This window comes from Panthera uncia, chromosome F1, assembly GCF_023721935.1.
Source record: "Panthera uncia isolate 11264 chromosome F1, Puncia_PCG_1.0, whole genome shotgun sequence".
NCBI lineage: Eukaryota > Metazoa > Chordata > Mammalia > Carnivora > Felidae > Panthera > Panthera uncia.
The window spans coordinates 62040029-62055843 of record NC_064813.1 but is presented as its reverse complement, the minus strand read 5'-3'; the positions used below and the strand labels follow the sequence as shown (position 1 = coordinate 62055843).

At 50.0% G+C, this 15815-nt stretch overlaps 1 protein-coding gene and 1 non-coding gene across 6 annotated transcripts; one reads left to right on the top strand and one right to left on the bottom strand.

The window, feature by feature from the left end:
• Nucleotides 1-4078: 4078 nt before the first annotated feature.
• Nucleotides 4079-14631, bottom strand: LOC125925566 (low affinity immunoglobulin gamma Fc region receptor III-A). Of its 5 annotated transcripts, XR_007458877.1 has the most exons (7): nt 14495-14630; nt 13684-13767; nt 12962-12982; nt 12337-12594; nt 8857-9111; nt 7553-8062; nt 4079-5417 (listed from the first exon to the last, which is right to left on the bottom strand). XR_007458877.1 is itself a non-coding variant. In XM_049634616.1 (6 exons), the coding sequence occupies exons 2-6, from the start codon at nt 13721-13723 to the stop codon at nt 7884-7886; spliced, it is 750 nt and encodes a 249-aa protein (XP_049490573.1). In that variant the 5' UTR covers nt 13724-13767; nt 14495-14631; the 3' UTR covers nt 6736-7883. The 5 variants fall into 5 exon arrangements, 4 of the variants coding, with proteins under 4 accessions (XP_049490573.1, XP_049490572.1, XP_049490571.1 ...); XM_049634616.1 differs by lacking the exon at nt 4079-5417 and having other exon boundaries at nt 6736-8062; nt 12337-12591; nt 14495-14631; XM_049634615.1 differs by lacking the exon at nt 4079-5417 and having other exon boundaries at nt 6736-8062; nt 13684-13781.
• Nucleotides 5216-5289, top strand: TRNAN-GUU (transfer RNA asparagine (anticodon GUU)). Its single transcript has one exon. It is a non-coding gene; the product is annotated as a tRNA-Asn (tRNA).
• Nucleotides 14632-15815: the final 1184 nt, after the last annotated feature.

Sequence of the window (15815 nt, the reverse complement as noted above, 5' to 3'; positions counted from 1 at the left end):
GTGGCCATTGCAGCCAGTGTTCTGGAGCCAGAGACCAGAGACTGGGGAAGCTTTTTAATTTGTTTTATAGCAGGTTTTGCTGGGCAGTGTGGTAGCCCGATATACAGAATAGTTTGGGGAGCTATTCCCGGAAGTTAGCCTAGAGTCTGTTTCTTCAGTCTTCCTGATGCCTGGCGAATTATCCATAGCCCTCAATAAATCCTTTTGTATTTAAACAAGCTACAGTAGATTCTGCTGTTTGCAGTTAAGGATCCTACTGTGCTCATCCTTGAATGAGAAGCCATCTAAGAAATCTCTCTAAATCGGGTGTCTCTTTCTCCCAATAAGGAGCACACTTTATTCTGGGTTTTACATTCATTATTCCTTTGGCCTGTATAACAGTTTCAATACATGTGTATGTGTTACCAAATATATGTATTATTTGGATTTTCATGCTTTTAAAGGTTTTATAACTGGTACCAGGCAGTATTCTTTTGCAACCAGCGTTTTTTCCCCCTAAATATTATTTTTATAGGATTCATTTATATTGAGACACATAGCCATTAATGGTATTCAGAAGATTTAAAACAGCTGCAGGATTCTGTATTTCAACTATTCCCTACTAGTCCTTAACTGCACATATAGATCTGTGTGTTTACGGGTCTCATAAAACCGATTTCCAGGCAACGTAGTTGTCGTGCGAATCCTATTTAACCTTTCAAATCATCTCCAAATTGTTTGATTTTTAATAACTGTTGGTTTTGTTTGATGCAGCTGTCACTGGCTAAATGATGCCTCTCTCTGAACCCTGCTTTTCCTGCGTCAAATTCCCCCACTTTCTGTCCAATACACTGATAGTCATGCAGTGACTTGTGTAAGCTGAACATTTTTTCCTAAAATTAGGATACTGAATCCTTTGGCATCTTCTGTTAAACTAACAGCAATGGTGATAAGTTTTTTTTTTTTCCCGGCCTTTGAAATACTGTTTGAGGGTTGTTTTCTCTATCACACAATAGTCATTTATTGGAATGATATGTGTCATCAGGCTGGATGAGGCAACTAACGGGATTGTGAGGTACATGGGCTCTGTTGTGCTTCCCGTGTTTGGACTTGGCTCCCCTTCTCTCAGTTTCCTCATATGTAAAAGGGGGTAATGATGACGATTATAATTCTCAGATGAGTTAATAAGCGTTTAGAATGGTGTCTGGCAATGAGCAAGCATTAATTATCCTCTTTATTACTAAAACAATTACCCGCGGTGGGAGGATGTTTGGGGTTTGAAAAACAAACAAACAAACCTGTTCCATGAAATGAAGGTGAACCACAATACAGATGGGGGAAAGGGGCAGCTGCCCCTCCGTCACCTGTTAGCCCCCAATTTCCCCTATGTTCCAGTCTGCGTCCCAGTCTCCATCCTATCACGGGACGGCCAGCAGAGGCCACAACATGTGGCTGATACTTTGTGTGACGCATTACTGCCTGCCCGTTCTCTGTTATTTCCTGATTCTCGGTACCAAGTTTGGGTGGAGGCTGTGGTTCCTACAAGTGGCCACAGGCAAGGGTGGCTACTGAGTAGTAATGAGTGGTAGCAGACAGCCACAGTGTCGGGGAGCCAAACTGACGCTGGGCCTTTGTTAACTGGACCAGGGTTCGGGTGGCCCTGTCCTGGGATAGGACAGTCCTATCACCAGGACTTGCAGTAGGCTGGCTTAAATTGGACCTGTAGGCTGGGAGGCATTGAGCTGCCTCTTGACAGTGCTCATGTAGAATTCTTTAGAGTTGGCCAGCATTGGCATGGGGACTGGCTTTCTGGTATCTAGGGACAGCCAAAGCAGAACCCAGACGACGATTCTTTCTGAGGGGGAGTTAACGGGTATGGCACTGACCGATCAGAATGTTACCGTCTATACATTTCCCTCCTTGTCACAGGATTAATTGTCTTCCAAAAGTTTTCTGTTGTCGTCGTCGTTGTTGTTTTTCTAGCAGATTTATTGACCCGCAGATCCCGTGCAATACGTATGCTAAGCATTGAAGGTCGGTATAGCATTCCTTTTCCCTGGTGCACATGTAAAACCCTGAACAATCAACAGTTTGGGTATGTTATATATTTGTTACTACTCCATCTAAGCATTTTTCTTTTCTTTAATTTTTTTTTAATGTTTATTTATTTCTGAGAGAGAGACAGAACATGAATGGGGGAGGGGAGAGAGAGAGGGAGACACAGAATCCCAAGCAGGCTCCAGGCTCCGAGCTGTCAGCACAGAGCCGGACGCAGGGCTTGAACTCATAAACCGTGAGGTCATGACCTGAGCCGAAGTCAGTGGCTCAATGGACTGAGTCACCCAGGCAACCGGATCTAAGCATTTTTCAATTTCCACTCAATTTCTCTTTGATCCATGAATTATTTTAAAAGCATACGTTTGAAAATTTTCCACATATATGAGGGTTTAAAAAGGTTTTTTTTTGTAGTTGCTTTCTAAGTCAAATCCCGTTATGTTCAAAGAATGTGTTCTAAATAGTGCCAATTCCATGAAGCCATGTTTTATGGCTTCATATAATAAAGTGAATTTTTGTAAATGTTTGAGAAGACTATGTAGCCAAAAATTATTGGTTGCAGAGTTCTAATTATATATATTTAAATTTTGTTTAATGTTTGCTGATTTTTGAGAGAGAGAGACAGCACGAGTGGGAGAAGGGCAGAGAGAGAGGGAGACACAGAGTCCAAAGCAAGCTCTAGGCTCTAAACTGTCAGCACAGAGCCCAATGCAGGGCTCGGTCCCACGGGCAGCTAGATCATGACCTGAGCAGAAGCCGGAGGCTCAACTAACTGAGCCACTCAGGCGACCCTAAATATATATATTTTAAACCAAGCTTATTAATTGTGTTAATATGCTTAATTTTTTTCTCTCTACTTGACCTATTGAATGCTGAGAATAGTAAGTTGAATTCTCTCACTGTAGAGTTTGAAGAATCAACTATAGATGAATTTGTCAGTTTTCTCTCAGAGGTCTAATAATTCTTGCTTCTATGTTTTAACATCATTTTAATAGATACATATGTATTTAGAATTGTTATATGTTTATCATAGTTTAATCTTTTATCGTCATGTGGTGACATCTTTATCCCTTGTGATACATTATTTCTTAAACTTTATTTTGTCTGGTATTACTTAGCTATGTGCCAACTTTCTTTTAGACTGTTCCTGTCATATCTTTTTCCATTCTTTTCCATTCAGTCTTTCTGTGTTTTTTTTTTCCTGTTTTAATGCCATTCGTCTAAAACAGAATAAAATATATTTTAAAAAAAATCCACTCTCACTGGCAAATTTTCTCCATTTATATTTATTGTGATTACTGTATATTTGGATTTATTTCATCATCCCATTTTGTACTTTCTTTTTTATTATTTTTTTTAATGTTTATTTACTTTTGAGAGAGACAGAGACAGAATGCGAGTGGGATGGGGTAGAGAGAGAGGGAGGCTCATAGTCTGAGGCAGGCTCCAGGCTCAGAGCTGTCAGCACAGAGCCTGATGCGGGGCTCGAACTCACGAGGTGTGAGATCACGACCTGATCCAAAGTCAGTCACTCAACCGACTGAGCCACCCAGGCACCCCTGTACTTTCTTTTTTAATAACTCAGTTTTTCTTGTTTTGCCTTCTTTTAGATTGTTGTCTTGTACTTGCAAAGCGAAACATGGGAAATGTATGCGTGTTTAGAATAAACTGGAAAGTAATTTTTAATTTCTACTGCCAATCCAATAAACAGGTGAAGGTGAGAGTAGCGGTTCCCAAACTTGGACTTTGCAGATAAGTTGAATTTCCCCTAAAATGTTGGTGACCGGGGCGCCTGGGTGGCTCAGTGGGTTAAGCGTCCGACTTCAGCTCAGGTCACGATCTCGCGGTCCGTGATTTCGAGCCCCGTGTGGGGCTCTGGGCTGATGGCTCAGAGCCTGGAGCCTGCTTCTGATTCTGTGTCTCCCTCTCTCTCTGCCCCTCCCCCGTTCATGCTCTGTCTCTCGCTGTCTCAAAAATAAATAAACATTTAAAAAAATTAAAAATAAAATAAAATAAAATGTTGGTGACCAATATAGAGTTGCCAGCTTTTTATTTTGCCGAATTAGGAAATTAATAAAACAACCGCAGACACTGCTTTGTATAAAACAAAGAACATTTTAAAACAAACTTAAAAGTGTAAAAAAAGGTAATCTCAATATAGAGTTCTTTTGGCAAACTTCTCTGAGATACACACACACACACACACACACACACAAATTTGGGCCTATATGGGCATTGTGTATTCTCATTCTCTGAAGAGCATTGGACACCGACCTGCACCCAAACTGGAATCCACTGAGTAGGGCGCAGAGGTGTAGAAGGAAGAGAAGGTTCTGGGCGGAGGGTGGGGACTTGGCACCACAGAGAAGGGCTGCCTGTGGGTGCCTGGGTGCGTCAGAGGTGTGGCTTGGTAGAGGGGTTCGGGGGGCCAGGGGCGGAGGTGATGTGACTCAGGAAGCCTGCGGCTGCGAAATGACCCAAGAACAAGAGAGAAGCTTCCCTCCAGGCTGCAGAGAAGAGGCCAGGCACTGACCAGGATCCCTGTGCTGGTGATGTTGGATGAGGGATCTCTGCCCTCAGATATTTAGATCTGGATTTGCCAGTGTGAGAGTCTTTAAATTACAGGCAGTTACAAACTCTGTGTTCTGTCCCGGTGCCTAATGCACGAGTAGCAACCTTTCAAAAACCGCTGGGCTTGGAGATTAGTCTTGTTCTACTGGGCTTCCTTGCTTAGACGTTACATTTCGCCGGGCGTGATTGGACACGTGATACGGTATTTTAAACATTCACAAGAGCAAGCTGATTGTGAGTTACCACTCGCCCAGGCACGAGCGCATAAATCGTCCAGATCAGCAGGAAAGTCGACTGTACCTCCCGGAGCAAAGCCCAGTGAACTCGCGAGCGCACGGAGAGACTTCGTTTTGGACTCCCGAAGGAGCTGGGCTGCTGCGGCTTCTCAGCATCATCTGGGTGCGCACCGAGGCCTGTCCCAGGTCTAGGCAGGTGCCTCCGCAGCGCGGGGGAAAGGCCTGCTTGGCTGGTGCCACCCGGCGCGCCCGAAGGGGACCGCCCCGCGGGTTCCCACGCCAGCCCCGAGCACCTCTTCGGGGCGAAGCAGAAAGCGCGGCCGAGTTTTTTTTCCTTCGGTGAATTGGGTTGGCAGAGGCCCTGGCTTCCGCCTGTCTCTGTGGCGCAATCGGTTAGCGCGTTCGGCTGTTAACCGAAAGGTTGGTGGTTCGAGCCCACCCAGGGACGGGGCCTGACTGTTTTGAACCGCGGGCGTGGGTGTTCTTCCCGGAAGCCGCGGGGCATCCTCCGCGTGGCCAGGTTCTCGCTCGCCCCTCGTCCCTCGCCCCCCCTGGGTTTCCTAGCAGGAGGTCCGCCTGGGTAGGGTTGCGGTCAGGAGTGAGAATTTTAGCCGCTTGACTTCAGTTCTACGAAAACTGCCTCGTGAAATTGTTCTAAAAATGTTTGGCGACCAAAGGAAGCCAGCACTGGTAATCCGAAGGTGAGTTCCTTACCAAACCTGTGCCTGCCTCGCCTTTGACCTTGTATTGCCTAACTCATCAAACGGGCTTGTCCGGAGCCTGGGCCCCTAGTCGTGCCACGTCCGACTGGTTGCCGGTTTTTGGAGAGTCTGCTTTCTAAATATCTTTCCAATAGGCACCTGCGTCCCCAGCCTCGCTGCCACTCACTTCCTCACTATCTAGTCCCCCACCCCCACCCCCCCCACCGCCCCTTGAGTTACTGCAACAACTACCTAGGTTTCTAGGCGGTTTCCTGTCTTCAACTCCCCTCTCCCTTCCTTGCACGGAGGGAGCCGTCTGAGAGGCCTCCTAAAACTCGTTCTGCCTGAAATCCCTCCACGGCTGGCTGGGGGCCCGGAGGCGCTCTCCTCTGCTTGGAAGGCCGTGCCTTTGATGATCTGGCCCCTGAACTCCCTCTTCTCCCTCCCTGGCTCTTTACACTGGAAAAGGGCCGAACCACCTTCTTGAACCCTAATCTGGCTTTGGAATCTTTGCCCACGGATCTTCAGCGTTCCTCCTCTCTGCCTGGCGAACTCCTCCTTCACCACCACAAGAACACTGCAGCCTTTTCTCCACTCTCTCCTCAAGGCTTTTCTCCCTAGAATGGAGACTCCTCCCGGGACTGACCCTGTGCTCTAATTCTCTGTCTTCAGCACTTGGACTCAAGCTGGGCATATTGTAGGCCCTAAATAGATGTGAGGTGGATGCCCAGGGTTTCCCAGTGCACCTGCCTTATGTCTGAATCTCATCCGATATTCATACATCAAGCTTGAATCGTCTTGACCTATAGCTCATAACTTGACCTATAGCTCATAACTTATGAGCTATGGCATATGGCTCATAACAATTAGGCTGCCCCTATACCTCTGTCCAGGCCCCTGGCTCCTTCCCAGGGGTGCCTTCTCCTGCCCAGCACCTGCTCTGGAACTACTTCTAACTTTCCCCCTCCCCTACTCCCATCCCACACCACCTGTAAAAGTCTCCTGTGCCCGTTGCCTCAGCAGGACTGGTGAATTCGCCACTGGCTGATTCACATGAGCTGCGGTGACATGATTTAGTTACCCCCACACTAATCCCTGGTAGAATGTCGGACAACAGGAGGGAAAATGGGTTTTTATTATCAGGTCTTATTACCACGGTTTTTCCATCGTCTGGCTGAGAGTAGCACGCAAAATCTTGTAAAATGCTTTATTGGAATCAAGAAATGTGCTTAAAGCTTGTACAAAGAAATAAGGTCGCTAAGCTTTCTTCCACAAGCAATGCTGGTGACCCCACCCTTACTCATTGTCACAGACAGGCGGACGGATTTCCAACTGTCCTAGCTTAACTCAGCAGACCTGAGCGCGTAGAGTATCGCTTAGCCAAGGTTTGTTTGGTGAGTGATGTAAACAAAACTGCACCTGAATTAGATACTGAAGCAGAAAGCTGGTTCGCTGTTCCCTGCCTCTCCTCTCTCCGACTGTGGCTTATCCTGGCCACGTGTCCTGCCTCCTGAGCAGCTGTAGTGGACTCTTTCCTGCCATGTTTTCTTGGTTCAGACCCGAGATGGCTCTGTTCACTGAGCTCAATCTGGGACAGCCATGCTGCCCTCCTTCCTGCGGACGTAGGGATTGTTCTGTGCTTTCTTTTCCAACACCCTCCAATCCCCAACCTCCTTCCAGGACCATCTTCGACTCATGACATCAAGAGGGTCCATCATTATATACTCACAGACCATCCCAATTCTGGCATGGGCCCCCCTGAAAAACTCAATTCTATACCACCCCTGTGATCTTTCTGCCACCCACACCATGGCTCATATCCTAGGAAGACAGAGGTCTTCTCTGATCTGTCCTGGACTGCCGTGTTCTTTCTCAGTCACCCGCTTCACTGGTTCTGCCGTCTCCCCTAGACCCTCCACAGCCCCCACGATCTGTCTGGAAGGAGTTTTAGTGTGCCTCACAACAAACGTAGACCATCAGCCTGCTGGCCCTCGGCCATAATTCTCTTACCCACACATTCGGTTATTTAAGAACAACGTTCGCATGTTGGGTCACCGTCCAGATTCTGCATTGTCGCGTTGCTGTGACAGGGCAGTCGTGCAGAGAGAGCATCTGTGTGGCTCTGAGACTTCAGTTCTGAGGGATGCGGCTACTCACTGGGGCGTCACTGTGGGCACCTGAAGGTCGCCAGCCCTGCCTTCCCAGCGGAGACCGAGAGCAAATGGAATGGGGTGAGGGACCCTCAGCCTGGACGCTGCCCCCAGAGCTGCCTGTCGGGGACGACGGGGTTGTGAATCCAGAGAGAGGTTCGGGGGTGCTGATTTTATCGCCCCTGTTTGTCCTACGGGCCCTGGCTCCACGTGACTTTGCCGTCCTTCCACTCCTTCACGGAGCTTTGAAGGTCTCTCTGCACAGCCACATGCAGCCCTGTGTCCACTACAAACAGGAGTGCTGTCACCAGGAAGAAAGCGATTTGGTACCAATGTGGAAGGAACGTTGAGGTGGAGGGAACTGGCGGACCTAACGGGAGAAGCACAGGGATGAGAAAGATGACAGTCGTTAAGGCAGAAGTTTGGTGTCTGTCCAATTATTTCATTTCGTCCAGTGGTTAACTACATAGGCTTTGAATCTTGGGAATGATCCTGGAGAAAACTTCATTATTCCCGCTCCCTGCATGACCACTGCCCCCCCACCCCCGCCCCGGCTCCTTTTCCCCTCAGTCTCTGCATCTGCAAAGTAGACTCCAAACTAGCTAGTGATCTCCTAACGTTGTTGTCAAGAGTCACTGGGTGCCTGTGAGGAAGCACCTGGCACAGTGTCCAACACACCGGAAGTTGCCCAATAAATGTCAACTCGTCCTTGTTACAGAAGGGGAACTTGACATTCAGCGAGACTAAGTGGCTTGCCCACTGTCACATGATGAATGAGCCACAAAACCAGAACCCCGTCTCTAGGCCCTCTCCGTGAGGGGGTGAGAGGTTCCCACCAGGTGGGCTTGTGGCTAAGCCTTGGGCTTGGAGAGGACAGGAAGGCAGGTCAAGATGGCCAGCATCATGTGCACACATACCCTTGCGGGCATGGTTTGACTGGCGTAAGTGAGGACAGGTGCATTTATGGGGAAGGAAACGCGGTTTCCATTCCTGCCGTCACATTGCAGAGTGAATGACGCCCCTCAGCACCCCTCGTAAAGAAGCCTCGGCAATAATCAGGACGCAAAGCAAAAAGCATACGATCCTCTGAACTCTTCTTCCCAGGGTGAACGCAGACCCCACGCACAGGGGGCTCTGGGCCCTCTTAGGGCTGCACAGCCTCACCTTGAACCGTGATGTTCACAGCCTCTGACGACTCATTTTTATTCCCGATAAGCCCCCTGCAGAAGTAGGAGCCACTGTGTTTGCTCGTTGCTTTTGGAATGTAGAAGTCGGAATTATTATGAAAAAACATCTTGCCCCTTCCGTTCTGGAAATATTGAACCTTCTGTACAGTCTTGTTCTTCCAGCTGTGGCACCTCAGCTGGATGGTGTCTCCCTCCTGGAACACCCAGCGGGGGGCCTGAAGCAGCAGCCAGCCTGAAAGACACCGAGACCACAGGCCCCGGGGGCCTCAGCGATGAGAGCAAACACCTTCCCAAGGAGACACCGCCCAGATCCTGGGACGTCGTGGAGAGCCAGACTGGGAGCCATCCCTGCAGAGTTCCCTTTGGGAAAAAGGCCACTGGGCCCCGCAGGAGAGCTCAAGTCGCACCAAGACTTTTTGTCCAATGGGAAAGAGAGACGCACACGTCAAACCGTAAGGTTAGAGCTGAGGGACTTAAGTGATGAGGTAGGTGAGGAGCTATCCACAGGGTCCTTAAGGCCTGCGCTGGGGTTTGCTACGGCAGCTGATAAGCAGCCGCCGTAGGTTCTAGATCAAAGAGTAAACATTGCACTTGAACGTGATGATTTGCCCCATCCAAGGAAAGGTAGATTTCAGAAAGGATAGATAATTATAGGAATATTCGAAGACTCCTGCCAGTCAGGAGTGAGGTCACTGGATGGCCACGGGAGTTGCTACAGAAATCGTGAAGTAGAACTCAAAATAAAAGTCAAGGAGGGGAGGGGCGCCTGGGTGGCTCAGTTGGTTAAGTGCCCAACTCTCTCTTTTTTTTTAATGTTTATTTATTTTTGAGAGAGAGAGAGAGAGAGAGAGAGAGAACGAGCATGAACAGGGGAGGGGCAGAAAGAGAGGGAGACAAAGAATCTGAAGCAGGCTCCAGGCCTCAACACAGAGCCCGATGAGGGGCTCGAACTCATGGACTGTGAGATCATGACCTGGGCTGAAGTTGGACGCTTAACCGCCTGAGCCACCCAGGCGCCCCATTAAGCGCCCAGCTCTTGACTTCGGCTCAGATCATGGCTCAGGATTTGTGGGATCGAGCCCTATATCAGGCTCTGCACTGACAGCATGGACCCCGCTTAGGATTCGTTCTCTCCCTCTCTCTCTCTCCCCCCCCCCCCCCCGCTCACACGCGCACCTGCATACACGTGACTTCTCTCTCTCTCAAAATAAATAAACAAAAAAATTAAAATAAAAGCTCAAATAGCTTAAAAAAAAAGTCAAGGAGGGGAAAGAGGGGCATGAACGGTAGTGCTCATGGTAACTGCTACTTTCTGAAGGGCCCCAGGGCCCTCATCACTGAGCACAGCCTGCTAGAGAGAAAATTCGTGTATCACCAGGATACTTGTTCTCACAACTCTGTCACCAAGTAACCACATTTTACACAGAGAGAACACGACAGTCACCGCCAGGAGGTTGACCTGAATAATGAAAAATGACATTGCAGATAAATTTTACAGTGACACAAGAAAACAGTCACGGGATAATGCTAAGTGAAAAAGACAGAATACAGAAAGCACAGAAGCACGGAAAAAAGGAAAAGAAAGAAAATGTGCTGAAATATTAACAGGGGTTTCCTCTGAGGGATGGGACTACGGTTATTTTCGTTTCTTTTACATAGTTTTGAGATTGAACCCAAACGACTTTTGTAATAAGAACAGGACAATAAAACTTCCTATAATTAAAAAAAAAAAAAAGTCTGCTGCCTTACGCTACACAAAATTGGTAGAACACAAAAATTCTCTGCTTGGGAGATTTGCCAAACAGAAAGTAACCTTAATTACTTATCCAGAGATATTTATCAAAAGACAATGTACTCATATATCCATTTACTTTTTCAGTGAAGAGATACATCATTATTATCATAAGATTATGGTTATAAGAATATATACATATACATGTGTGTATATCTAATTGTGTGCAGAGAGAGAGAGAGAGAGAAAGAGAGACAGACTGGTGATCTCCAAAAAAGTAAAGAGGACTTATCAGAGGAGGAGGTAAGTGAAGTAATAACAATCAATGATAATCAAGAGTTGGCCTGGTGAAGTTAATGCTCATAGTCTCGTTTTCATATGGTCCTCATTGACAGGCCTTCTTTTTTTTTTTTTTATGTTTATTTATCTTTGAGAGAGACACAGAGTGTGAGTGGGGGAGGGGCAGAGAGAGAGAGGGAGAGAGAGATAGAGAGGGGAGGGGGCAGAGAGCTGAAGCAGCTCCAGACTCTGAGCTGTCAGCACAGAGGCTGACACAGGGCTCGAGCTCACAAACTCTGTGTGGGATCATGACCTGAGCTGAAGTCAGACGCCCAACCAACTGAGCCACCCAGGTGCCCCCTCATTGACGGGCCTTCTAAAGCCAGTTTCTAGATCAAGGTTCAAGGCAAATTTATAATTCTCAGACTTGATTTTTCTCTTACGTCCTGCTGATAATTCCCCCTTTTATTTGGTCCATGGAGGCCATCTCTCACCTCATTAGTAAGAGACATGCCTCCTTGTAATTCTGTAGTGTGATGACCATGTCAGCTGCGTGACAGCCAGGGGCTAAGGAACCACAAAGATCAGCTCCAGGGGCACCTGGGTGGTTCAGTCGGTTGAGCGTCTGACTTTGACTCAGGTCATGATCTCACGGTTCGTGGGTTTGAGCCCCACATCGGGCTCTGTGCCGACAGCTCAGAGCCCGGAACCTGCCTCGGATTCTGTGTCTCCCTCTCTCTGCCCCTCCCCGGCTCGTGCTCTGTCTCTGTCTCAAAAGTAAATAACCATTAAAAAATTAAAAACAAAATCAGTTCCAGAGGCCCAGTTCCGTGAAACTCTTTGCGAGCCCACCTCCGTCAGGCCCTCCTTCCCCCCTCCCGCCTTGTTTCATCCACACCCGGCGGGCAAGTGAGCCTCGGAAGTAGTCGGGCTTGCGAGGCGACACTGCACTCCACTAGGTGATTTGCACTGAAGAGTGAGTGAGAGAGGGGGCCCTGATGGGGGGTGGAAGGGGCTAGATATGACCCTAGGCGGTTAGGAAGGTTAGGAGGAGAGCTTAGGGCGCGGTGTGTCTGAGAGTCAGAAGGAAATGGTGCTCACAGAAAAACAGATTCATCACTTCATTCAGTAAATATTATCGAGCGCCGGTGTCAGGTGCCGACCTTCGGAGGACACCGTGGGTGCCGGGCGCGTCCTACGTGAGCCGCAGTGGCTGGGACTGCGCCCCGCAGCGGTCCCGTACCCATGACCCCCCAGGTTTTGACATTTTGCCGGAGGCCCGCTTATGGTTAGAACCACAACTCTGATATCCTTCAGGGGGACCACAGAGGCTCTCATCTCAGTTGTAACCCTCAAGAATGACATCTTCTGGCTCTCCCCGAGTCGTTCAGCATTTCCCCTTTCACCCTTTGTTGGAGATTCCCTCCTTTCCCTTCCCCTACTCACCAATATGCACTTCTAGCTGAACCGGGTCGCTGGCTTCGGAGAGGCCCGTCTGGCACTTATACTCGCCACTGTCTTCACTTCTGGCAGCTTTGATGGAGTAGCTGGGGGCCCGATGGGGGATGACGCTCTCGTTGTGCCACCACTGTGCGGAATTGTCCCCAGGGGGGTAGGCCCCCTGGCACCTCAGAATCACACTGTCCAAAAAGAGTACCCTGTTCCATTCAGGTTCTAGGACCACCATGGCCTTCGAGAGGTCTGCTGAGGAGCCAGGAGAGGAGAAGATGGGTCAGGGCAAGGAGGTGAGCAGGCCCTACGCCGGCACTCCCCGGGGACGCTCGGAGCCAGAGCGAGCCCATTGCAAACCCACCGTCGGCGACTCAGCCTTGGCCTGTGACTCAGGCTTGGAGCATCTTGGCTTCAGGGCGCTTAGTCCCATTTCTGGCCTCTCCTTATCTTGAGGAAAAGTAGCCAGAGAAGCCTAGCGCCAAGCCCCACTGTGCGGGGGAAGTGCCCCGGACAACCCTCAACAGCTTCCCAGGCGGAAGGCATTTCCCAACACCCTGTGGCCATTACACGCCATATATGTGCCTCGCTTGATCAATCCAAGGGCACAAAGCCAACTCACCAGCTCGCGTGCCAGCAGAAACTGCAAGACAAAAGAGGGAAACAAATACTGAGCAGAGGCAGAGAGCAGGGCGGCCAGAGCGGGTGTAAATTCCCTAGCCCATCCCTTTCCTGAGAGTCCAGCGTTGCCAGGAATCAAGGCGTATACATGGCTAGCTGTCCCGCTGCCCGCCCTCTGTTCTCCCGTGTCTGTGCCCCCTGCTCTCCTCTCCAGCCAAGTCCCTGTCTTCAACACCATAACCTTACTCCTTAGTCCCTAGTCAAACTCCCAAAATAAGGGTACGGCCTGAATTTCCCTGAATCAAGCCATAGAAACAACCTCGACCCGTGTCCCCCCCCCCCCCAAAAGGGTGGAAATTAAAAGTCTTAGCGGGCAAGCCCAGGATGTCAGAATGGAAGAGACAGAAATTAAAGAGCATCTATCGGGTCCACAGTCTTCATCTTACGGATAGGGAAACTGAGACCCCGCAGGGTGAGGGCACAGGGACCTCACAGTCCCCCTCTACTTCCTGGTTATGCCCACCTCAGAGGGCTCCCATGTTTAGCCCCCAAATGTTTGTCCTGGGAACGAAATCTAGCGCTAGAGATGGGGTAAGGGGTCCTATTCCTTGGGAGGGCTCCCTTCCCTGACCTGAGAAGTGGGATCTGCTGAACCCAGGGCGTCCTGAGCTTCTCCATCAGCCAGAGTGGCCCTGACTTACCCAGAAGGTGACTCTGACTTACCCAGAAGGAGCAGGGCTGTCGGGGACAGCAGCCGCCACATGCTGCCACGGTAGAATGAACAAGTCACTGCAGATGCACTGAGCTCTGAAGGGACGGAGCTGAGTCAAAGAGAGGAAGTAAACAGTCTTTCCCTCCCCCCCCTCCCCCACACCCCCAGCTCATTACTCTCTAGGTTCCTTTTCCCGGAAAGTCATCTGATTTCTGAATCTGAATTCTGACCAGTGAGCCCCAAGATAGGGCAGGAAGAGGAGGAGAAGAGCCTGGAAGAGGAGCTGAGGGAGGCTCCCCCTTTGGTCCACATAGGTCTACAGCTAAGCGTCTAGTGACACAGGGTCTGTCCGAACGCGTCCCAGTAACTCTCAAGGTTTTTCCCCCACCTGGTAGGTTTGGATCTACTCCGTGCCAAGAACAAGATATCGGGACCCTGGGGATGAGACTCAAGAGGATCTGGCGCTCTACTTCAGACCTTGTCACTCTCCGGCCTGGCCCGGACCTGCCTGCAGCCAGCCCGGACCTGCCTGCATACGGGAAGTAGTCATTTAAACCTTCAGACCCCTAGAAGTATGTCTGTCCCCCCAGCGATCTCTCCACTGACGTATTTTTCAAAATTCAAAAAGCATGTGCCTTGGGGTCTGTAATGCGCCTCTTAGGGTGAATTTGACCATGAGATTCACACCTTCTGTTAAAGGAAACCCGGGCAGTGAGACAGAAACGGGGCCCTGGGATGCCACTGATTGGTTGAAGGGAAGGCAGGAAAGGGGGACCGGTGGGGAAAGCAGCGAGCGAGGAGGGGAGGCCGGAGGCTGTTTACCTTCAATCCACCGTTACCAGGGGTGGGCTGAGTCACAGCAGCTCAGGTGAGCTTAGCCCGTCAGGGAGCCTCTGGGCTGCTCTGTGAGCCTGTAGCCACGGTCCCAGGGCTCCTGACTGGAAAAGGTGGAGGCGCTGTGGCCAGGAAGTCGTGAGATTGCTAACCTGTTCTGCTTTCCCTAGCGCGCCCCACCCCCAACACTCGCGCCTACCTCTGTGCCCTCCCCCTCCCACCCCCTCTTCGCTTAAATCCTGGTCCCAGACACAGCATCAAATGGCTCTGCTTAGCAGTGCCAAGGCCCCAGGGGGTCCCTGGACATCTGGGACAGGCCTCGCTTATAAAAGCCGCGGGAAAGCCTGGGAGGTGAACAGCAGACAGATGCGATGTTTGACAGGGGTAGCGTGGAGGCGGGGCCGGCACAGGAGCCCGTGACCTCTGCTTTGGACCAGTGCCCCTCCCCGCTCCAAAGTCGTATTCAAAACCACTTCTCAGGACTTGACTTTCGTTTCCTGTTGCTCCCAGGTAGAGTTTCCTGGTGCCGCCCTCCCATCCACCCGCCCCCTTCACGCATTCTGCAGCAACCTCTCCGCTCACAGGCCCTGGGATTCGACGTGTACTTAGCATCAACAGTGAAAACGCCCCAGGCAGCAGGGCTGGTGCTCCCTTTCAGGTGCCGCATTTACACCTCGCAAAAATCCAGATTAGTATCCGGCTAGCTACCTCTCCTGGCACTTCAGGTCCTTATCTGGGAAACCCACGCGCGGAGAGTGCCTTCAGGGCCGTCCGTGGAAGGCTTCCCAGGCCGAAGGGGACACCCTCCACGCGCGTGCTCTGTTCCTCATAGTTGTCGGAGTGGCTTTCGGGCACGTGAGTCGTGGCGCATGGCATTCACTGTAGCTTTCCTTCTTTGCAGTTGCATTTTTGCCTCTGACTCAGCTTCTGTCCATGGTCTTCCAATGGAGGGAGGAATGAATTGCTAGCTGCAGAAAATGGGCTGGACAGGAAGGAGAGAGCACAGGAGGACGCAAGAGTGGGAAGCTGTCTGCAGGTTTGCATGAAGCACTCATTGAGCAAGCCTCAGCTCCAGCCTGAGGTTGTAAGGGCTACTTTTATGGTGTGGGTAGAATGCACTTTTTTTTTTTTTTTTTTTGAAGCACAGATAGTCTTGGGATCTCTTATACTCGAGTGTTTGTCCTCATCCTTTTGCCTTTTCTTTTCTCCTTTCGTGCTTTCCTCTCCGGCTTCTTCTCTTCCCTTACTTTGCCTTCAACGTTGAAACGCCAGCCAGAGCACAAGGTTCTGAGATTACCGAGGTCAATCA

Bases quoted from the DNA above. Each gene is read 5' to 3' on its own strand.
- LOC125925566 (XM_049634615.1), bottom strand. From the start codon at position 13,723: ATGTGGCGGCTGCTGTCCCCGACAGCCCTGCTCCTTCTGG. The intron at 12,595-12,961 runs GTGAGTTGGCTT...CTGGCTCCTCAG, and splicing joins TTCTGCTGGCACGCGAGCTG to CAGACCTCTCGAAGGCCATG. The intron at 8,063-8,856 runs GTGAGGCTGTGC...TTCTCCCGTTAG, and splicing joins TGTGAACATCACGGTTCAAG to GTCCGCCAGTTCCCTCCACC.